The sequence below is a fragment of the Mercenaria mercenaria genome, chromosome 19, assembly GCF_021730395.1.
Source record: "Mercenaria mercenaria strain notata chromosome 19, MADL_Memer_1, whole genome shotgun sequence".
In the NCBI taxonomy this organism is placed as follows: domain Eukaryota; kingdom Metazoa; phylum Mollusca; class Bivalvia; order Venerida; family Veneridae; genus Mercenaria; species Mercenaria mercenaria.
In genome coordinates, this window is record NC_069379.1 from 31,429,192 (window position 1) to 31,450,575 (window position 21,384).

General features: G+C 35.4%; 2 protein-coding genes across 5 annotated transcripts in view; one reads left to right on the top strand and one right to left on the bottom strand.

Annotated features, from left to right (window-relative positions):
- The first annotated feature begins 970 nt into the window (after nt 1-970).
- LOC123542968 (serine protease 41-like) lies at nt 971-14,057 on the top strand. Its single transcript, XM_045329023.2, has 8 exons — nt 971-1,129; nt 2,976-3,125; nt 3,646-3,734; nt 4,381-4,469; nt 8,019-8,100; nt 11,832-12,015; nt 12,637-12,776; nt 13,814-14,057. The coding sequence occupies exons 1-8, from the start codon at nt 1,060-1,062 to the stop codon at nt 14,042-14,044; spliced, it is 1,035 nt and encodes a 344-aa protein (XP_045184958.2). The 5' UTR covers nt 971-1,059; the 3' UTR covers nt 14,045-14,057.
- Nucleotides 14,058-14,496: 439 nt separating this feature from the next.
- The window catches only part of LOC123542969 (uncharacterized), a 43,702-nt gene continuing 36,814 nt past the window's right edge, over nt 14,497-21,384 (bottom strand). For all 4 annotated transcript variants that reach the window (XM_045329026.2, XM_045329024.2, XM_053531413.1 and 1 more), the window contains 4 exons: nt 21,023-21,181; nt 19,614-19,742; nt 19,112-19,262; nt 14,497-16,935 (listed from right to left, as the gene is read on the bottom strand). In XM_045329026.2, the coding sequence (XP_045184961.2) occupies nt 16,791-16,935; nt 19,112-19,262; nt 19,614-19,742; nt 21,023-21,181 (584 nt within the window). In that variant the 3' untranslated portion in view covers nt 14,497-16,790. The remainder of the gene's footprint in view (nt 16,936-19,111; nt 19,263-19,613; nt 19,743-21,022; nt 21,182-21,384) is intronic.

The following is a 21,384-nucleotide window of genomic DNA, read 5'->3' on the forward strand; positions in this document are numbered from 1 at the left end:
ACTGACCTCTTAGAACAGATTAAGCATCACCTTATTTCCAGGTATACGACTGCCTTATTCCAAGTAAGTACCCTGCCTTTTTTGATTGGTGTTCTCTAACCTGTTGTTTGGGTTTGAAACGTCATAACGTCTGTTTTTCATGTAGACGGAAGTGAATTCCAGCCGCGTTTTGTTTAAATACGCTTCTGTTAGAAAATAGTATTATAAAGAAAACCAATCATTTTATTGCATTTTAACAATGCTTTGATGAATATGGCATGCAAGAAAAAAGTTCACCACCCATATAAATGCGGATGGAAAAAAATCTAGCTATCGGATATCTGTTTACGCGGCTGGGATAACTTACTACTGCCAAAATGGTTACCCTCAAGTCACATATCCCCATCTGCACCTACTACCTACAACGAGCGCAAAGAGTCTCCTATACTGTCTTCTTGATAAGCCCACTATCGTTACTTCTAGGTATAAAAACATATTCAGTCCCGGATATATTTTACTGAGTGTCAGGAATATTTTTGTTCCCCGACCGCTTTCTGTTAAACAGTTGAAATATTATTATTATTATTATTATTATTATTATTATTATTATCATCATCATCATCATCATCACTATAATTATGGCTTAAAAATAAACGAAAACTGAAATTCTTTTCGTCAAAGGTTGGTAAAAATATTTTACAACAAAAATAGCTGTTGAGAAACACTCGTTTTTGATATTATATTTTTCTTCAATATTTAGCTCCTTTACTTTCATTTTCCTTTAAGACTGGCTTGGCGAAGCTTAGTATAACAGTTTTTTTTCTATATTTCGTTGCTGTTTTGATATTTAAACATATCTACGTGCGTGTGTTTTAATATCTCCTACATCGTGTAAGGAGCTCGCCTAATTCGTTAACTCTTCTATAATCAGATAAAGTTTAAAAACCGACCGCACATTTGAAAGTCATACAAGACAGTCATGACTATATGTTAAAGATAATGGCTCTAGACGTTGACCTTTCCTTTTGAGTTCCATGTGACTTTAGTCATGACCATATTTTATCAACAACATATTGTAAAATGAAGGACATTTCATCAGTTTTGAAATTTTGGACACTTTCTGTGTGTATTTTGTATGTGTTTGCGAATGGTAAGTGATTTAGAATGAGCTGTGATATTTTTAGAACAACGGCCAGTGTGTTCGTCTTTTTTGTAAACAGATTTATGCTCTATATTTTAAATCATTCATACTTTTCTTTCAATTCGTCAAATATGCATATAATACAAATCGTTTCTGTCAACTTTAGGGTCGCAGGACATAAACTTTATATAGACCCAAAAGAACAATCCTCTGCAACGCAAATTAGGATTAAATCGGGCAAAGAAATGCCAGATAATAAGATTTATATAGGTTAAACAAAGTTTGAAAGTGAATTGTGCGTGTCAGGCATACATATTCATTACAACGCACAGGGTGCAAAAAGTGCGTCTTTGCCGACTTCTATACTGATACGGCCAGCAGCACTGACTGACTTAAGTCTGTTACTCTGTAAATGTAGTCATTTGTTACAAAATTTTATATGGATTATTTTGAAAGGACATTTCCACTTTTCAGGTGAAAATTATTGTCTGTAATGATTGAAAGGACATTTCCACTTTTCAGGTGAAACTTATTGTCTGTAATGATTTTTTTTTCTGTATACACACCTGTTTTAAGCAGCCAACCAGAGTGGTGATTTAATATGGCTGCCAAAAGCAGGTTGTTGCTTAATGGGGGTGGATTTAAGAACGATATTAACAGTTTTGGAAAATAGTCTGCCTGGCTGCTTAAGGTGAGTCGCTGCTTAATACAGCTGGACGTAACGGCAAGTTATGGTAGTCCTGCATGTTTGATAAACCGGAAGTAATGGCATAACGTCATTTATCCGGATAGCATAAAATTAAGCATGGACTTGGAATACGGAAACGAAAATGATTTCACGAATAAACGGCAACTTGCTAGTAAAACTATAAAAACAACAACGTTACTTCCTTTCTAAAGATGCAATATGGTATTAAAATGTTTGTCACCTTAAATAATTACAAATACCGTCTCACAATCAGCATAAAATGTGCGAATCTCTTTAAACATGGTTAAATATCTTAAAAACAAGCACAAGGAAATATACATTTTATCTAACTACATTATAGCCCATATGCTAGTTTAAAATCGTGAGAAATTTCATTAAAATCTCAGTTGTAGAAAAAAATATTATATTCGCGAAAATATCTTCAAAATTTCGATTTTCTCGTAGACTCCCATTATGAAAACTTGTGTGGGGTCCAACATTTTCAAATAAGTGTAGCAGAAAATCACACGCACGACTCACCAAAAGATGTTCACTAAGTCTTGTTAAACAAATACAGTGCCCAACGAGCTCAGTCCATCTACAAATACGCAACATAAAAATCCAGAACTCGTAAATATTAGTTTTATTCGGAGAGTATTTAGAAACTGTGACAGTTGTTTTGTATTTTTCTTCTTTCCAAATTATATAAACTGCCCTATAAACTTGAAAATCTTCATAAGAAAATGTATTTTGTCAGCCTAATAAAGATATCGCTTTTCACCGCAATTAAATTCTGCCATTTTATATAGATAGTTACGTGCAACCGTATGCCTTTATTTAAATAAAGGCAAATAATCACAGAATATTTTCCTGCACAAACGTCATTAGATTATGACATAAAATTTACATAGTTTTCATGTTTTGTTTATAGTACATTTTTATCTCTCTGATTTTCTGTACTTCCTTGTACAGTGCAAATATGTCATTTTCAAATGCGAGTGCATCCGTTGGCATGTTTATCCGTTTTTTATATTCATTTGCCAAAATACAAAGATTTGATTAGTTACTACTTCGCTACACTCAGCAAAAAGATATTTATCATGTCCATGAAAAAGTATAGATATGGAAAGAGGTAATAATTGTTTTGTCCCATATTCACTATTTTAGATTGTCAAACTCAGCACAAAGGTTCATGTGTTAACTACAGATACAGTACGTGTCTAGACGGGGAATATTATACACTAAATGGATGCGGCTTCGAGGAAATGTGTTGTTTTCCTTCAACACAAATACCAATGATTCCAGCGTTTCAGCCGAGTAAGCTATTTTTAGAAATTGGTTTGTTATCTATAAATAGCTCTGAATTAACCTAAGCGCATTGTGAGATAAATTGAAAGTTTAAAAAGTTTAAACGCTTTTTTACGCAATATACTTTCATCAGTCGAAAAATAACGTCCAGGATTTCCAAATGCTATAGCGTTGAAATCCTTTTTTAACACTAAGGTAGATAAGACATTATTATAAATGGTTTAACCCTTAGCCTGCTGGCGGCAGATGATTCTGCCTTGCGACCAGTGTAGACCAAGATCAGCCTGCACATCCGTGCAGTCTGATCATGGTCTGCACTGTTCGCTATTCAGTTAGTAAATTTTCAGTGAACACCCCTTCGAATAATAAATGGTATTGCCCAAACTGAATGATGGAACAGTCCATTTTAGAAATTTAGCAGGTTAATAAAGCTAAATGATACCCGTTGATCTCAATCATACGACATTTTTGAATGATTATATAATGAAGTTGCTTTAGGAAACAGATAAATGTTGTTGTTTATCTTTAGACCAGTGCGGCTTAAGTACACCACAAACAACCCACACAAACAAAATAGTTGGAGGATCTGTGGCTAAACCAGGAGAATTCCCTTGGCAGGTAATATGATTCATGTATTTGTAGAATGTATGGTCCGAGACAGGTCATATTATTCACATATTGGTAGAGCGTATGGTCATAAGAAAAAATATATTTTTTTTTGTAAAATGTATGGTCTGTGTCATGTCGTAATTGCAACTATTTGTGAAATATATGGTCTATGGCAGGTCGTGTGAACAAATAGTTTTCAAATGGATTGATTGTAGTGTAAGGTATCGCCATTTTGAAACATAATCGCTTTATCTGGACGATGTCTTTTGATATTAAAACATATTTAATTTATCATCATTCAATAATACTTGCCTATTGATTTTCTTAATCAAATATCATAAAATCAGTAACATATTTATTACAGACTCAGTTAAAATTTTACGCAAGTCATACATAAAGCTTCAAAATTCCTTTTATTTTATACCTCATTGCAAAAGCGTGACTTAAGCTTTACCGTCTATTTTTTTCAGATTTTACAAACAATACACTTTTGATAAATCTACACAGAACTCGCCGTACAATTACAAAGGAAAGCAATTTCTGAATTTTATTTCGCGAAATTTTACATAAACCCTAACGCGTCTCCCTTTTCTTTACATTTGTGCGTATTATCCTTAAATGTTATTTTCATTTACTATAATAACTTTTGTTGTAGGTATCGTTACGTCTACATGATACACATATTTGTGGGGGTATACTTATTGACAGAAACTGGGTATTGACAGCGGCTCATTGTTTCAGACAGTAAGTACACGTGTATATTTATTAACATTGGAAGTTTACAGTCTCACACTGAAAGTGAGTATATTTGTTGGCATAAAATGGTTTTTGATAGTAGGTCATTTATCAGACAGTAAGTATACTTAGTGGCAGAACCTTGGTGTTGACATCCTTACGTTGTTTCGTACAGTACGTTAGTTATTGACAGAAACTGTTTGTTGTCACAGGCACACTGTCTCACACAGTAAGTACACTTTTGATAGAAACTGTTGGTCGTGTTGATAATTGTTTCATACAATGGGTATACTACTTGACAAAAACTTTTTGATGAAAACAACACATTGTTTCGTACTATAAATACTCTTGTTGACTGAAACTGTGGTTTGGAAGAGCAATATCATTTGATACAGTAAGTATACCTGTGAAAAGAAACTGCGTGTTTTCTTGCAGAAAGTATACTTGTTATACGAAACTGGGTGTTTTCTTGCGGAAAGTATACTTGTCATAAGAAACTGCGTGTTTTCTTGCAAAAAAGTATACTTGTTATAAGAAACTGGGTGTTTTCTTGCGGAAAGTATACTTGTTATAAGAAACTGCGTGTTTTCTTGCAGAAAGTATACTTGTTATAAGAAACTGGGTGCTTTCTTGCAGAAAGTGTACTTGTTATAAAAAACTGGATGTTTTCTTGCAGCAAGTATACTTGTTATAAGAAACTGAGTGTTTTCTTGCGGAAAGTGTACTTGTTATAAGAAACTGCGTGTTTTCTTGCGGAAAGTGTACTTGTTATAAGAAACTGGGTGTTGACAGCAGCACATTACTTAAGACAGTAAGTGTATCAATCGGTACGTATTTGCTAAACGAGGAATGGATTATGTACACCTGTAAAGCAAACTGTTGACAGCGGAAAGTAGGTGTTCAGTAATAATTATACTTATCTAGCCTCCTACAAGTTTCTTGCATTTCTATTGGTCAAAAGACGTCACGTGGAGACAGGAAATACTCCATATCCTGCTTGTACATTACAGATATGAATTTTGATTAAAAAAAATGGCTGCCGCTTTGTTAATTTACAAAATATTAGATTATATTATGTAAGTAAAGGGTAGCCGGCAAGATAAAATCGTTACTCAGCTTGTTGGTGACAGGATACGGATTATATGCTGTCTTGAAAATCCATAGCTTCGCTCTCGCCTGATATGGATTTCCTCGACAGCTTATATCCCGTATCCTGTCACCAACAAGCAGTGTAATTAATATTATCAACAGAAACTGAGTGTTGACATCTGTATATTGTTTGAGACGTTAAAACATAAGCATGTAACACGTGTGTGAAAAATGTTTTGATAAATTGGATCGATTTTCTATATTCCAGAAACTTTTGTCAGAAAGAGTTAGTTCCAAATTTGTAAAAGCTATTCAAAGTATGTATAATACTGTTAAAGCCGCTGTTAAATTCAAAAATGAAGTGTCATCTTATTTTGATTCAAATATAGGTGCAAAACAAGGGGACCCTAGTTCAACATTACTTTTTTTGTTTTTCGTAAACGACATATTAGGCAGTATTAACTCCAATATAGATGGCCTTTTTACTATTGATGACATAAAGGTATTCATGTTATTGTTTGCAGACGATGCCGTGCTATTTGCACATACACCTACAGCTCTTCAGTCAATGCTGAATGACCTAAAGATTTATTGCGAAACTCGGGGCCTAAAAGTAAACACAAATAAAACGAAAGTCATGATATTCGGGCTAGGACCACATACTCAATACAACTTTACATACGGTGATACTATCCTAGAAAACGTGACATCTTTTAAATACCTCGGAATAAACTTATTCAAAAATGGACACTGGCATCGTACACAAAAGAAATTAGCCCAGCATTCATTATTTGCATTACATAATCTATTTATAGTATTTAATCAACTAGAAGTATCTATAACTGATAAATGTAAACTTTTTGATAGCCTAGTCGGATCTATCTTGAATTATGGTGCAGAAGTTTTTGGTTATAATGAAGGGAAAAATATAGAATTCATTCATTGCAAGTTTCTGCGAAAAATTTTGTGCGTTAAAAAATCAACTAATCTAGATGGATTATACGGAGAAACGGGGCGATATCCAATGCGAATTCAACGAAAACTGATTTTAATAAAATATTGGTTAAAAAATTAATATCACTAGATAATAACTGCTTGTTGAAACGTATGTATAGAACACTAAAAACTGATGCTGATAATGATAACTCTTATAGTGGGAAAAACTGGGCCCATCAAATCAAATCCATTTTAAATGAAATCGGAATGACATACTTATGGATTAACCAAGAAAATATCCAGATCAACTTTCAAGTTATTAAAAACAGAATAATTGATATATGAGCCGTGCCATGAGAAAACCAACATAGTGGTTTTGCGACCAGCATGGTTCCAGACCAGCCTGCGCATCCGCGCAGTCTGGTCAGGATCCATGCTGTTCGCTAACAGTTTCTCCAATTCCAATAGGCTTTAAAAGCGAACAGCATGGAGCCTGACCAGACTGCGCGGATGCGCAGGCTGGTCTGGATCCATGCTGGTCGCACACCCACTATGTTTGTTTTCTCATGGCACGGCTCATATATAAACAAGTGTGGTACTCAAACATTAATAATTCTAGCAGACTGGCTTCGTATAGCCTTTACAAACACTCATTTCAACTTGAAGAATACCTTAATCATGTAAATATTAGCAAATATAGAATATCACTGGCAAAATTTAGGCTATCTTCTCATAACCTAGCGGTAGAATCAGGGAGATATGAACAAGTCAGACGGGAAGACAGACTGTGTTTAAACTGCAACATGAATGTAGTAGAAAACGAATATCATTTTCTATTAGTCTGTCCAAAATATTATATGTTACGTAAAAAATTTTTGAAACCATATTTTTGCCACTGGCCAACTGTTCATAAGTTCGAAACATTAATGTCTTCAAAAAATTCTGTGACACTTAATAATTTATCCAAGTACCTTTATTTTGCTAATAAGGAACGAAATAATGTGTAATAGATTCTATTTTGTGCTTTACTTTAAATAGTTTGCATTGTTATTGAAATGCATTTTTTATCTACAAGTATTCTTATTATATTTGTCTTACTTTGTAAATATACTTCATGTTAGGACTTTCTCTGAAAATGTCACATGTTCTACTCCATGCATGCATTGAAATAGTTTGGCTATAAATGTAAATGTGTTTAATGCCAAATAAATGATATGTTATGTTATGTTATGTAATTTTAGGGACCATTCGATTGTTCAAAACATCTGGTTCGTTGATTGCTTTTGGCTGATATATTCGATATTTAATTTCCGCGGAATTTACATAAATTACATAACTGCTTTACTGTGTTGGTTTTTTACTTGTTGATATCTTTTTTGCGAGGGATCAGTATAGGTAAAATGATCGGAAGAGCACAGTGTGGTCGGAAGACATGTACTACATACCTCTTTTCAGCCTAGATATTTTTTTTTAGGTAGAGCAAATCGTAATCAGATTTTTTTTATATTTTATTTAGTAAATTTACCTTTTCAGGAATCATTATCCAATAATGTGGACCGTAGTGGTGGGAGAAAATGACAGGGCATTTATTGAAGGCCAGGAAAAAATAGTAAAGGTAAGTGTCTGTCTCATTTTAAAGATGCCCCCACATTATCCGCCTTATTCAAAACTAATATCCTGTGGAAAACGTCAAATTTAGGCAGTTTCGTGACTGAAAACACTACTCATGCATCAAACATTATTATAACTTTTATCTTGATGTGTATTGAGTAAAACGTTTTAAAAGGGGCTTATATGTACTAAATTATCTTAGTCCGGCTATATTACCAAGATAATGTCAAAACCATAATCTAATTCGAACATATTTTTTTATTTATGATTTGTAATCTTTACAGGAAAAAAAAACCCTCAAAAGAAATCCAAGCCAAACTCAGAAAATTAGGTGATATCTAAGGGCAGCTTCATTTAGATTTTAATTAAACAAAGCATTGCAAATTTATCTAAAATGAATTCAGTAAAACAAAATATTAGTATCATTTCTATATTCACATGCATGTATCACATCATGAAGCAGTCCAAGAAGCATTTGAGCCGCGCCATGAGAAAACACACATAGTGGCTTTGTGACCAGCATAGATCCAGACCAGCCTGCGCATCCATGCTGTTCGCTAATGGTTTCTCTAATTAATTAAAAGCGAACAGCATGGATCCTGACCAGACTGCGCGGATGCACAGCTGGTCTGGATCCATGCTGGTCGCAAAGCCGCTATGTTGGTTTTCTCATGGCACGGCTCATTTTATGAATAACTGCCGTAACTGTTTATAATTTCATTCAAATATTTATGTTATAAAGAACCCCACCCGCCGCAGTGACAGTGTGAATTTTTGTTTTACGAATCCCTTATGAATGTTTCTTGTTTCTGACTTTGAGATATATGTCTGGTGTTCAACGCCTTTTAACTCCAACGCTGATGAGGTTGTTTAGAAATTCTATGTTCTAAATTTTGACACCAATGTTCTGAATTTTGACACCCGGCACTTTTTTGTTTGTTTGTTTGTTGCTTTGGGTTTAACGTCGTTTTCCAACAGGATTTCATTTATGTAACGGCGGGCAGTTAACCTTACCAGTGTTAATGAATTCTGTACCAGTACAAACCTGTTCTCCGCAGATAACTGCCAAATTCCCCTCATGAATCAGTGATGGAAGACGAATGATTTAAGACACAATGTCTTCTATCAAATCGTCACAGAGAACATACGCCCCGCCGTGTTGAGCTAAACGGGCGGGCTACCCGGCACTTTTAGACAAATATGCTAAAATACTAAACGTAGCCTACTAGTACATGCTAGATATCTCATAATATCTTTTTTGTGGTATTAAAACAAACATTTATGCTATAATATACAGTAGTAGACCAATACAGCGTATGGTCCACAACAAAAGTCATAATACGTATTAGAAATTACTTCAGAATTTCAGATGAAATATCTCAAAAAATTACCATGATATTTTTGAGGACTTTTTTCTGTGTTTCGTTTTCTTGCATATTACTTATTCCACACCCAAAAGTTTATGTTGGAATTACTTCAACCCCAAATTTAAAATGATCAGCCTATATGGATGTTTGATATTTTTGTTTTGAATAATGTCGCCAGATATCAAATGTTTTGATGCCTCAATAGTAGAAGTAAATACCCGGATATGACAATCTCGATATAATTCTGACCTTAGTTCAACATGTTTTTAGCTCACCTGTCACGTAGTGACAGGGTGAGCTTTTGTGATCGCATTTTGTCCGTCGTCCGTCCGTCGTCCGTTCACAATTTCTTGTGAACACGATAGAGACCACATTTTGCAATCAATTTTAATCAAACTTGCACACAACTTGATTTGGCATAATACCTCGTTCCTTTCGAAAACTGGCCAGATCCGATCATGGGTTTCAGAGTTATTGCCCCTTAAAGGGCCAAAAAATGCTATTTTTGGCTCGTGAACACGATAGAGACCACATTTTGCAATCAACTTTAATCAAACTTGCACACAATTTGTATTGGCATAATATCTCGGTCCTTTTGAAAACTGGCCAGATTCCATCATGGGTTCTAGTGTTATGGGCCCTTAACGGGTCAACATTTGCTATGTTTGGCTTGTGAACACGATAGAGACGGCATTTTGCAATCAACTTTAATCAAACTTGAACACAACTTGTATTGGCATAATATCTCAGTTACTGTCGAAAACTGGCCAGATTTCCTCACGGGTTCCAGAGTTATGTCCCCTTAAAAGGCCAAAATTTGCTATTTGTGGCTTGTGAACACGATAGAGACGACATTTTGCAATCAACTTTAATCAATCTTGCACACAACTTATATTGGCATAATATCTCGGTTCCTTTCGAAAACTGGTTTTGCAGCCGTATAGAGACTCCATTTATGATTTAATTTGATACAAACTTGCAAAATATCTTCATCAACAATGAATCTTCGATTCCATGATGAAACTTTCAGATCCAATCAAATGTTCCGGAGTTACGGCCCCTGATTGACCCCTGAAAGAGCCAACATTTGTTAATTTTTACCTTGTGAACATGATAGAAGTGACATTTTATATTTGATTATAACCACACTTACACACTTAAGTCACAATAAGATCTCAGTTCCTTTTGAAAACCGGCTAGATTCCATCATTGGTTCTGGAGTTACTGCCCCTGAAAGGGGCAAAATTTTCTAGTTTGGCCCTTTCAGCCATATAGAGGTTTCATTTATGTTTTGATTTGATAAAAACTTGCACAGAATGATTATCTTGATGATTTCTAGGCCTGGATCGAAACTGGGTCATTTCGGGTCAAAAACTAGGTCATCAGGTGAAATCAAAGGAAAAGATTGTTAACAACATAGAGGCCGCATTTATGACTATATCTTCATGAAACTTGTTCAAAATGATCAATTTATCTAGATAATTTCTAGGCCAAATTCGAAACTGGGTTATATGGGGTCAAAAACTAGGTCACCCGGTCAAATCAAAGGACAAGCTTGTTAACACTCTTGAGGCCACATTTATGACTCTATCTTCATGAAACTTGGTCAGAATGTTTATCTTGATGATTCCTAGGCTAAGTTCGAAACTGGGTCATATGGGCTCAAAAACTAGGTCACCCGGTCAAATCAAAGGAAAAGCTTGTTAACACTCTTGTTCATTTGATGTGCATGAAACTTGGTCAGAATGTTTGTGTGCATGAAATATCAGATGAATTTTTATCTGGGTCATGTAGGGTCAAAAACTAGGTCATCAGATCAAATCAAAGAATAAGCAGGTTTACACTCAAGGGGCCATCTTAATGAAAATTGGTCAGAATATATGTCTCCATGAAATCACTAGGTAAAACATGTTTACACTGTTATTGCGTGTTACTCAGGTGAGCGACTTAGGGCCATCTTGTCCCTCTTGTTTGTTCTTCAAACACTTCTGACATCATTGAAAGTCGACACACGTTTTGTTCATTTTATACATTCAGACGTTTTTGACATTAAGCCAACACGCCTTTTGTTCACCCTGACCTGTTTGACATTAGGTCGACTCGCTTTTTGTTCACTCCGGCCTTTCTGGCATTAGGTCTACTCGCTTTTGTTTCACTCTGACCTTTTTGACATTTGGTCGACTCGCTTTTTGTTCACTCACTCATTTTTGACTTAGGTCAATATTATTTTTGCCATGACATTAGTTCTGTACGCTGTTTGTTTCATTCTGACATTTTTGACGTTACGTCGAGACGCTTTCTGTACATTCTGATATTTTCGACATTAGGTGGACACACATTTTGTTTATTTCAACCTTTTAAATATTAGGTCGATACGCTTTTTGTTCACGCCAACTTTAATGCTGACAACTACAAGGACGATATTGCAATGATGAAGTTGGCAGAAGACGTAGAGATCAATGGATTTGTGCGACCAGTATGTCTTCCACAGAAAAATGACAGCTTTCAGATGGAAACCTGCGTAATAACAGGCTGGGGTGCTGCATTCACAGGTATCGTTCTGATAACATTTCTTTAATTTGAAAACTTTGTAACAGGGTGAAATAATTATGATCTCAATCATTTAATTTGGATATCAAAAACCAAACGGATCAGCGTCTAATTAGATAATTGATTGTTAAAATGCGTGTGAATAATTTCATGTGATGAAATATAATGCAATATCACTTTTGTGCTTTCTACAATCCTTTTTCGATATTGTACTAGGAGAATTTCTATCGCACAAATACAAATCTGTGTAGTGTCGGGTTTGTATGAAAACGTTCACACTAAATTATGTACATTCAAGCTATATGTGAAATGCACACATTGCGGAATCACTTAATTTCACGCGCTTGAAATTTCGTGTTATTTTTCCAAACGGCTATTTTGTATGGCTAAGATTTTGCGGATTTCAATTTTAGGTGACAAAAAGAGTGGGAATATGCTTTGTTCATTGATTTTTTGTCACAAATATGTAATGTTGGATGCCTCCATTGCATGCGGCTTTCCCCGTTGGATTTCTGTCCTTGTTGTTTAGGCTATAAAGTGCACAATTTTGTTTACTGCCGAAATAAAACGTGTTGTATTGTGTTTTATTGTGTTGTTAATTGTGCATGTTCCTTTACATTTAGGAGGGCATGGGACGCATGCGCTGTATAAAGCTAACATTCCAGTACTAGCGCAACCTGTATGTACCTTCCTACTGGACAGAACCATTCCGGATACAATGATATGTGCTGGTCTGAAACAGGGCGGGATTGACAGCTGTCAGGTTGGTTATAAAGCTCAGTTTTGTTATACACTTTATTACATGCATGCTGTTTGTACATTTGATTACAAGTAAATGTAAATTTAAGCAATATGGTTTCGTCAACAAGCTCGATAGGACCTGAAAGTCACTGCACTAAAAATAACTACAATATTAAATTTTGTCTTTCATACGATATGATAAAGTAAATTTACAATTGCAACAGTACCATGGGACCCGGTTTAGTTTGGCGGCCGTGAAGTGTCTCCAAGTATTTATGAGTCAGTGTTATTATCAATATATACTCGGCAAAATAGCTGATCCGCCATTTGAATTTAAGGGTAACATTAAATTTACATGTTATCAATAGTAACGCAAATTTAAAAAAAAATGTCAAGTTACGCAAAAGAAATATTTTTTATTAATATTTTTACCACATCCCAGTTTAAAGAAGAAATCAAAATATATTCATCAAAGTTGTGTTATAAGAAAAAGAGTTATTATCATTTAATATGAAAATACAGAGTGGTAAATTTTGACATTTACTAGAAAATGGTTCCATATTACCCACATTTTAAACGCTCTTTTCCGGGAGGGCATGACCCGGATGTTAGTTTGTTTTTGTTGTCGTATTCTTCCCCCATAACCTGTTTCGCTAGTTTGTAAATTGTACTTTTTGAGACTTTTCTAAAATGAATTGAAGTGGTAAAATAAGTAAATATATACGGTGGAGTGGTTTAATGTTATTAAAATTTTGAAATGTTATTAATACTATATTGCTCAGAGGGTACGCGAAATGTCCAAAGCAATAATTAGCAAAATAAAAAAAGATGGCGTTTAAGCTGTTTTGTTCAGTATACATGCATGCTCGTCATTGGCGTCAGTGACGATCTGCTGCAGTTGCGTAACCATCTTTTAGGTTGTGGCTATTTACGCAATTGGTAGAGTGGTCATATATGTTCTTTCTAGGTACTGTCGCTTTATCGATACGGGTTTAAATCCTAGTTCTGATTTTAAGTTATTTAAATCACATAAAATACGCTTCGTATTATTCAATTCAGGGAGACAGCGGTGGACCGCTAGTCTGTGAGAATGGAGGCGTCTACAAAATTGCTGGCATAGTATCCTGGGGATACAGCTGCGCAGCACAATACACGCCAGGGGTGTACACCAATGTACCGAAGTATATCGACTGGATACAATCCGTTTTGAACGCCTACGATCCTTCCTCAAATATTATTGTCGGGAAAAGGTCGACAAATAATGCATTTAACGTGTACAACTCAGTATAAACGGCTGAATATATTCGGTTTTGTTGTGACTTATATTTGTGTTTTATTCTGTTTTTGTTTGGTGTACCGTCACACCAACACGATTTAGATCGAATGCCGGCTTTTGGTAGTTGAGGAAAACCCCAGATGCACCCAAACCCTGAGCATTGTTTCATCTCTTGGCATGCGCCAGGATAGAACCAACGACCTTCCGTTAACCAATTTATAGGCTTCCTCACATGAAGAAATTTACATTCTCAAAATTGTAATTCGACGTCAGATACTGACAGTACAGATGTTTATTGAGGACATCCCGACTTAAAGACCGTTGCAAAACAATATATTACTAAGTTATAATTTACAGGTGTCAGTACTAGTGCGATTCCTGGCTCTGAACGACTGAGAGTGTAAACTAACAGCTGATGAAGCTCGAACCCCTTATTTATGAATAATGAATTTAAAACATTAAGCCATACAAGTTTTTCCTTATTTTATACACATTGTATTGCATTTTATTTTAATAAATTTATTCAACAGTCAAAGAGTAATAATAAATGTAATCGTCAGTGACAACAAGTTCAATAAAACAAATATATGTAATATATAAAAACACTCACAAGCTATATTTTTGTAAAAAGAAATGAACTGAATTACTAAATTGCACTGGAAACGTGATTAGTTGCAATACAATATTCCTGTAACTATTATTACAATGCCACAAATACTGAGCACTGAGGAAGATACTGGTCAAATATCAGACAAAAACACTAATGGATTATATCAAAAGCCAATTCGATACAGTTCGTTATGCAATACGAACGCACACGCTCACACACACGCACATGCACACACACACACACTAAAAATAATGTTGTAACTATGCATTTAAGATTACTAGTTGGCTATGTTTATTTTTTTAAACCTTCACCTACGCAGATCAGGCTAGGATATAAAACAAACATAGCTACACCATTAACAAAACAGTACGCAAATCGTCTTAATAGATTTTCTTACGCAACTGGTGATGGTGATTTGGTATAATCTAGTCTATTTGTCATGGCCTTTATATTGATAAACGGCTCATTTCTGTTCCTTTTAATTAACCAAGGAAATAGTTCGAAATTAACATGTAAAACATACCTGTGCTCAGATTTTTATACCATTTCTACTAAGAGTCGGTTATTATAGGACTTACGAATTCAACCAAACAGACTCAGGGCCGATGAAAGCATTAACTGTTGAGAAAATCTCAGATTTATTACATAAAAATGTTCAAAACATACAACATTATCAACTGACAGGTGACTAAAAATGAAATACAAACTTTGCCAATGAGAATCAGTTAGATACAGAAAATACAATTATTAATACAGTGAACAACTTTAAAAGGCAAAGTTCTGTTTTAATAGAACCTTTTTATAAAAATCAACACAACCGCTCAACATTCTTATCCAACATTTGACGCAAAAATATGATTTTAGTCAGACAGAAGATATATGAGACATTTGTTTATTGTTAAGTTTATCATCGCATAGAAGTAAAGGTATGAACAGTTATTAATCTAGAGTCAAACCTGTGTTAGCGCGATCATCACTATTAATAAATCACTTTTCTTTAGTAGCCACATTAGCTATTTCCCGTCTCTGTTATTTCAGAGCAAATCAACAAGTATTAAACAACAAAAATTTCATTTTTCGTCATTCCCTTTACTTGCTCCTTAAAACAGGTTTGAATTTAACACACAGTGTGCAGCTAGATTTCACAATCCGCTGCTTTGTTTTTAAAATTAACTTAATCAGTCCATTAGTGTTACACATATATATTACAAATGATTGAATGCTAGGTAACACAGCTAGATTTCAATTGACAACCCGATGTAATATAACATATTAATTTGTACTGCAATGTATGATTGCACATTTCTGTTTTTCTGAACAGTACACTCGCGTTACACCATTTGTTATATTCATTGCACATTCAACCTCGCATATTTGATGTTTGAATTAAATAAAAACTACGCTATCCGATAGGGACGTATAATTTCCATATAAAGAGCAACATACAATAATAAACGTAGGAACCAATCCCAATATCAGATTATGTCTCGAGTAGCTATGTTTGTTATTAATGTTTCTCATTGCAGAGTTGGTGCAGCCGTTCTGCGCAAGCGCGGAATTATTATCAAAAGGAACGCACGGCAAAAATACTCATTTTTTTGCATGTCCGCGCGCATTTAGTGTATAATATGCATAATATACTGACTAAAGGTTAGGGTTAGAATCACTATGGTTACAAAATATAAACATTTAAGATATTTTTGTTCAAATTTAGTTAATCCGGTATATACCGGAGTCTGTAATATATCACAGGCGCACCAACTCTGTATTTAGTCACAGCCGTTTGTTATACAAGAAATGTTACGAGTAACGATCCGGATTCAAATGCAAACAAACAAACACCTTAAATATTTTCTTAGAATGGACCATTAGCAATACATTATTCTGATGATAGTATAATTACAAACAACAGGATTTCTATTTTTTAAATGCACAGATGCTCATGCTGTGCAGGTATTGTTATTCTAGCGCTTGAGACTGATTCATTGACAATTTTCCACCCTTGCAATTTTAGCAAATGATGTTTTATCAACAGTATTGGTACGTTACATAAACCGTTTTAACACTATTTATGACATGCAAGTAGTACAGTCGAAAATGTCACTTGGAACATTAGACACAGCCCATTCATGACCTTCTAATGCTACTTCTTAAACGTGTTCTTCTTGTGTCTGAAGCAATGGTCTGCGTTCACCTCTGTCCTTTCTTCTTTGCTGAAGTTTACCAATTGCCCTTCCTGTGGCATAGTCTCTTACTCGCCTAGCAACCATGTCATCCTCTGACACTTTCATGTCCCTAAAGAAGAAATGATAATAATAATTGATAATATCACGGCGTCTAATAAATTTTAAAAAGAGGGTCATGATGACCCTGGATCGCTCAGCTAGGTAATACGAGCTACATGTTTCAAATTTCCAAACTGATGCTAAAATATTAAGAAAGTCAGTAGATGGTCAATGAAATTAAGTTTTACAATCTTTGTGCAAAAGTCTGTATGTCATCCAAGTTTCAAGGCTATCTTATCAGTTTCTTAAAAAACAAGAAAGTAGGTCAGCAGGTCATTGTCACAGTCAAGTGACATTATATTACTTGGGCTCATCAGGTATTTATAATTAAACAGTCTAGGAAATAGGATAAGATAATTGTTTTAAGTATTTTTTCCTCTATTACTCATATCATAACTAAGTGACCCCGAGGCGGTGCCTCTTTTAATTCCCAGTGGCATAATTTGAACAATTTTGGTAGAGGACTACTAGGCAATGCATCATACCAAATATCAAAAGCGTAAGTTTTGTGGTTTCAGACAAGAAGATTTTTAAAGTTTTTTTCCTATACATGTATTATAAGTCTATGTAAAACTTGGGACCCCCAGGGCAGTGCCTCTTTTCTTCCCAGGTGTACAATTTGAACAATTTTGGTTGAGGACCATAAGACAATGCTGCAAACCAAATATCAAAGGCCTATGTCTTGTGGTTTCAGACAAGAAGATTTTTTTTAAAAATTCCTATATAAGTCTATGTAAAACTTGGGACCCCCGGGCCGGGGCATATTTGACCCTAGGGTGATAATTTGAAAAAATAAAACCTTGGTAGAGGACTACTAGATGATGCTACAAACCAAATATCAAAGCCCTAGGCTGTGTTGTTTTGTACGTCAAGAAGATTTTCAAAGTTTTCCCTATATAAGTTTTTAAACCATGTGACCCCCGGGGCGGGGTCATATTGAACCCTAGGGGGATAATTTGAACAATCTTTGTAGAGGACCACTAGATGATGCCACATACCAGATATTAAAGCCCTAGGCCTTGTGGTATCGGATAAGAAGATTTTTAAAGTTTTTCCCTCCGGTTGCCATGACAACCAGAGTTCTGCATGGAATTCAATTCTTTGAACAATTTGAAAGGGGGCCACCCAAGGATCATTCCTGTGAAGTTTGGTGTTATTCTGCCTAGTGGTTTTCAAGAATTTTTTTTTAGAAAATGTTGACGGACGCACGACACACGACACACGAAGGACGACGGGCATTGACCTTTGGCTCAGGTGAGCTAAAAAAACAAGAGCTGTCACTATTGGTGACAAATGCCCCCGAAACATGCCCAAGAATGCTACAGTTGTCTGCGCATAAAAACACACACACACATCATTTCGTGACCTTGACCTTGACCCAAGGGACCCGGGATATGAGCGTGACGCACCTTTTCTATATGGTTAACATTTGTGTCAAATTATTTTCAAATCCGTTGATAAATGGCAGAGCTATTGACCAGACAAGAAGATACCTTTGACTTCTAAGTTTGACTTTGACCATGGAGCTAGGGGTCTGGATCTTGCGCATGATACGTCGTCTCATTGTGGGGAACATTTATGCCAAGTTATTTTAAAATCCCTTAATGGATGGCAGAGTTATGAACGGACACGAAACAGACCCTGTTAAGCTTTAACCTCTAAGTGTGACCTTGACCTTGGAGCTAGGGGTTTGGGTCTTGCGCATGACACGTCGTCTCATTATGGTGAACAGTTATGCAAAGTTATTTCAAAATCTCTGTATGTATGACAGAGTTACAGCCCGGCAAGAATTTACAAGGACGGACGCACGTCCGGACACACGGATGGACGGAATGACGGACATAGCGATTTTAATATGCGCACCCTCTGGGCATAATAGTGTTAAAGTTTATTAACAATTTTCAGTTCTAACATTCGTATTTATGTTAGTTTCAAATGCACACTGCAAACTCGCATGTGCTGCATTTTTTGACCACCCACAATTTTTATTTATCATTACAAAGAAGGAGATATCATACATATTGTCTTCGTTTGAATTACAGTGAATGTAAGTTCGCCCAGAATTTGAATCTGTGACTTGGAACTTCATTAAAAATATTGATTTCCTAGTTATTCAGCTCAATGGGTGGGCTATCATATTTGTCAGAATGCAACTGTAAATCCGTAACGTGTAGCAATTCTCATACCTGTCATTAAATGCCCACGTGGTGTTGTATGTATCTCCGACCCTGTACGGTGCTCTTCCTAGGAAATGAGTGAGTGTTGAAACACGATGTACAATCATTGCTAAGAATTGAATAATAAGCACTAGTCCAAACAAGACCAAGACAACAAGCCCTACAATGGAAAATTGTAAGGAGATACAGACTTAAGTTAGATAAGATCCTATGAGATCATCATGAGATGCCTTTACTACCAAGGCTATTAACAGGACATCTCTTAGCACGTAACGTATGTCGTTTGACTGACTGGGTTTACATTAAGTACATAAATGAGTTACTAAGTGAAGCAGAATTAAATCATTAAACATACTTTTAAATAAAATATATTAATTAAATGTTCGCTGCAAACAAAGGAAGAAACGTGTATTTAGATTAAGTAAAGCAATATTTATACTGAACGGTAATGAAAACACTCCCTAATCGAGATGAAACCACAGCAAGATAGTACAAAAAGAAGTAAACATACCTATAGGATTGCTCCCAAATACACTGAGAATTTGTCCCTTATCAGCCAGTGTATAAATCAGTATCAGCCAAAGCGTGTTTGACACTGCAAATATCATTAACCATGCATTCCTCAGATCACCAAGTTTAGCTGAAACAGAAAAAATAACAGATGAGCTTGAATTCCTAAAATAGACAATATGTGAACAGTCTTCAGGCGGGTTCGCATCAGGCGTAATTTTTTTATGGAAGAGCTATTTAAAATAATTTAACTCTGAGTGACATATATTAACCTGTCACTGCGTTCTAAATTGAATAAATTCTTTCGGACGTATAAAGTTCTCATTAACAAATATATGAATTATACATGAAAATGCAGAAATTTCGAGCAGTACTGAACTTGGAATAAAGCTGTCTAGCACTACTTAAACTAAGACTTTGAACATGGTCCGATTTCTATTAGCCAAAGAAGTGAGTTAAACGTAGCGTATTCTTTCGGAAAATCACCGTAACGGTTCAGCATAATATTTATCATCCTATTTTAATGAACATATTATAACTAAAGGAAAATAAGCGGCTCATCGGTCAGATATTAAGATAGTTCAACCTCAGCTGCACATCTTAACTCTGAACTGAAAACCGGAATTTACTTGTTCATTTAAATAATACCAAGGGGTGGAGGGTACCTGGACAGAAGCAGCCAGACCGGGACTCGAACCCGGGGTCTCGGAATACCGTTCCGATGCTCTACCACTCGAGCCTACACATTTTCTCCCCTTTTTAATATTCAAGTCCTATACCGTGACATACTCCCCCGCTATATGAAAGTCATCATCGATTTTTTAATGGGATAGAGAACAAGACAAACATGACCTCGGAGTATATTCAGTCACGGTATCACGTTGGGTGCCAAATGTCACAGGGCGAGAAAAATGTGCAGCCAGACCGGGACTCGAACCCGGAGCCTCGGAATACCGTTCCGATGTTCTACTGGCCAAGCTTCCCGGCCGTCTACACATGTTCACCCCGTTTAAATATTCAAGTCCTATAACGTGATAATAATAATATACTTCATACAGTTATTTTTTCTCTGAATAAAATCAGTTCCTAGTTCCGATGCGAAAGAATTATATCACTCGACCGAGTGACAGTTATTATACGCACCTGATTGGCATAGCTCTAGAATGCACTTAATCAAATGAAAATCACTGTTGACAAAATCTTTTTGCATTCTTAACAGTATCTACAAAATTGTCTGTTCTCTCATATTTATTTTGTAATTAAACCACGGCAATATTGACGTCAAATCTGCATATTATTTGGCATCGAGATAGAATGCTGTCATGTTTGACCTATTATTTTATAACAAAGACATTCCATAATCGATATGATTTAGCAGAACGACATTCCACAAATCATAAAATGTTTTACCTTTTAAATCGTCCTCCAAACCAAATGCCGTAGATTGCGGCATCAGGCACAAATTTCTTAAATTATCCCAAAATTCATACTCCTCTCCATTTAAAGTTTTAAGTTGATGCGCTTTTGGTACCATCAGCGCTTTCTTCACTTCCATTATACGCATCTCACCTGAAAGAGAACCAGCACGCCCATTCTGATAATTGTACGTTTGTAACGATATATGTACTAGAAACACGCCATACATTCAGCTAAGAACTACAAATCCTGAAAGACTACTTAAATACAAAAAAAGAAAGGTTCATATAAAGCATGTATACAGGAATTTATATCATTTAAAATCATTTTATTCCATTAACAAGAGACATGGAAAA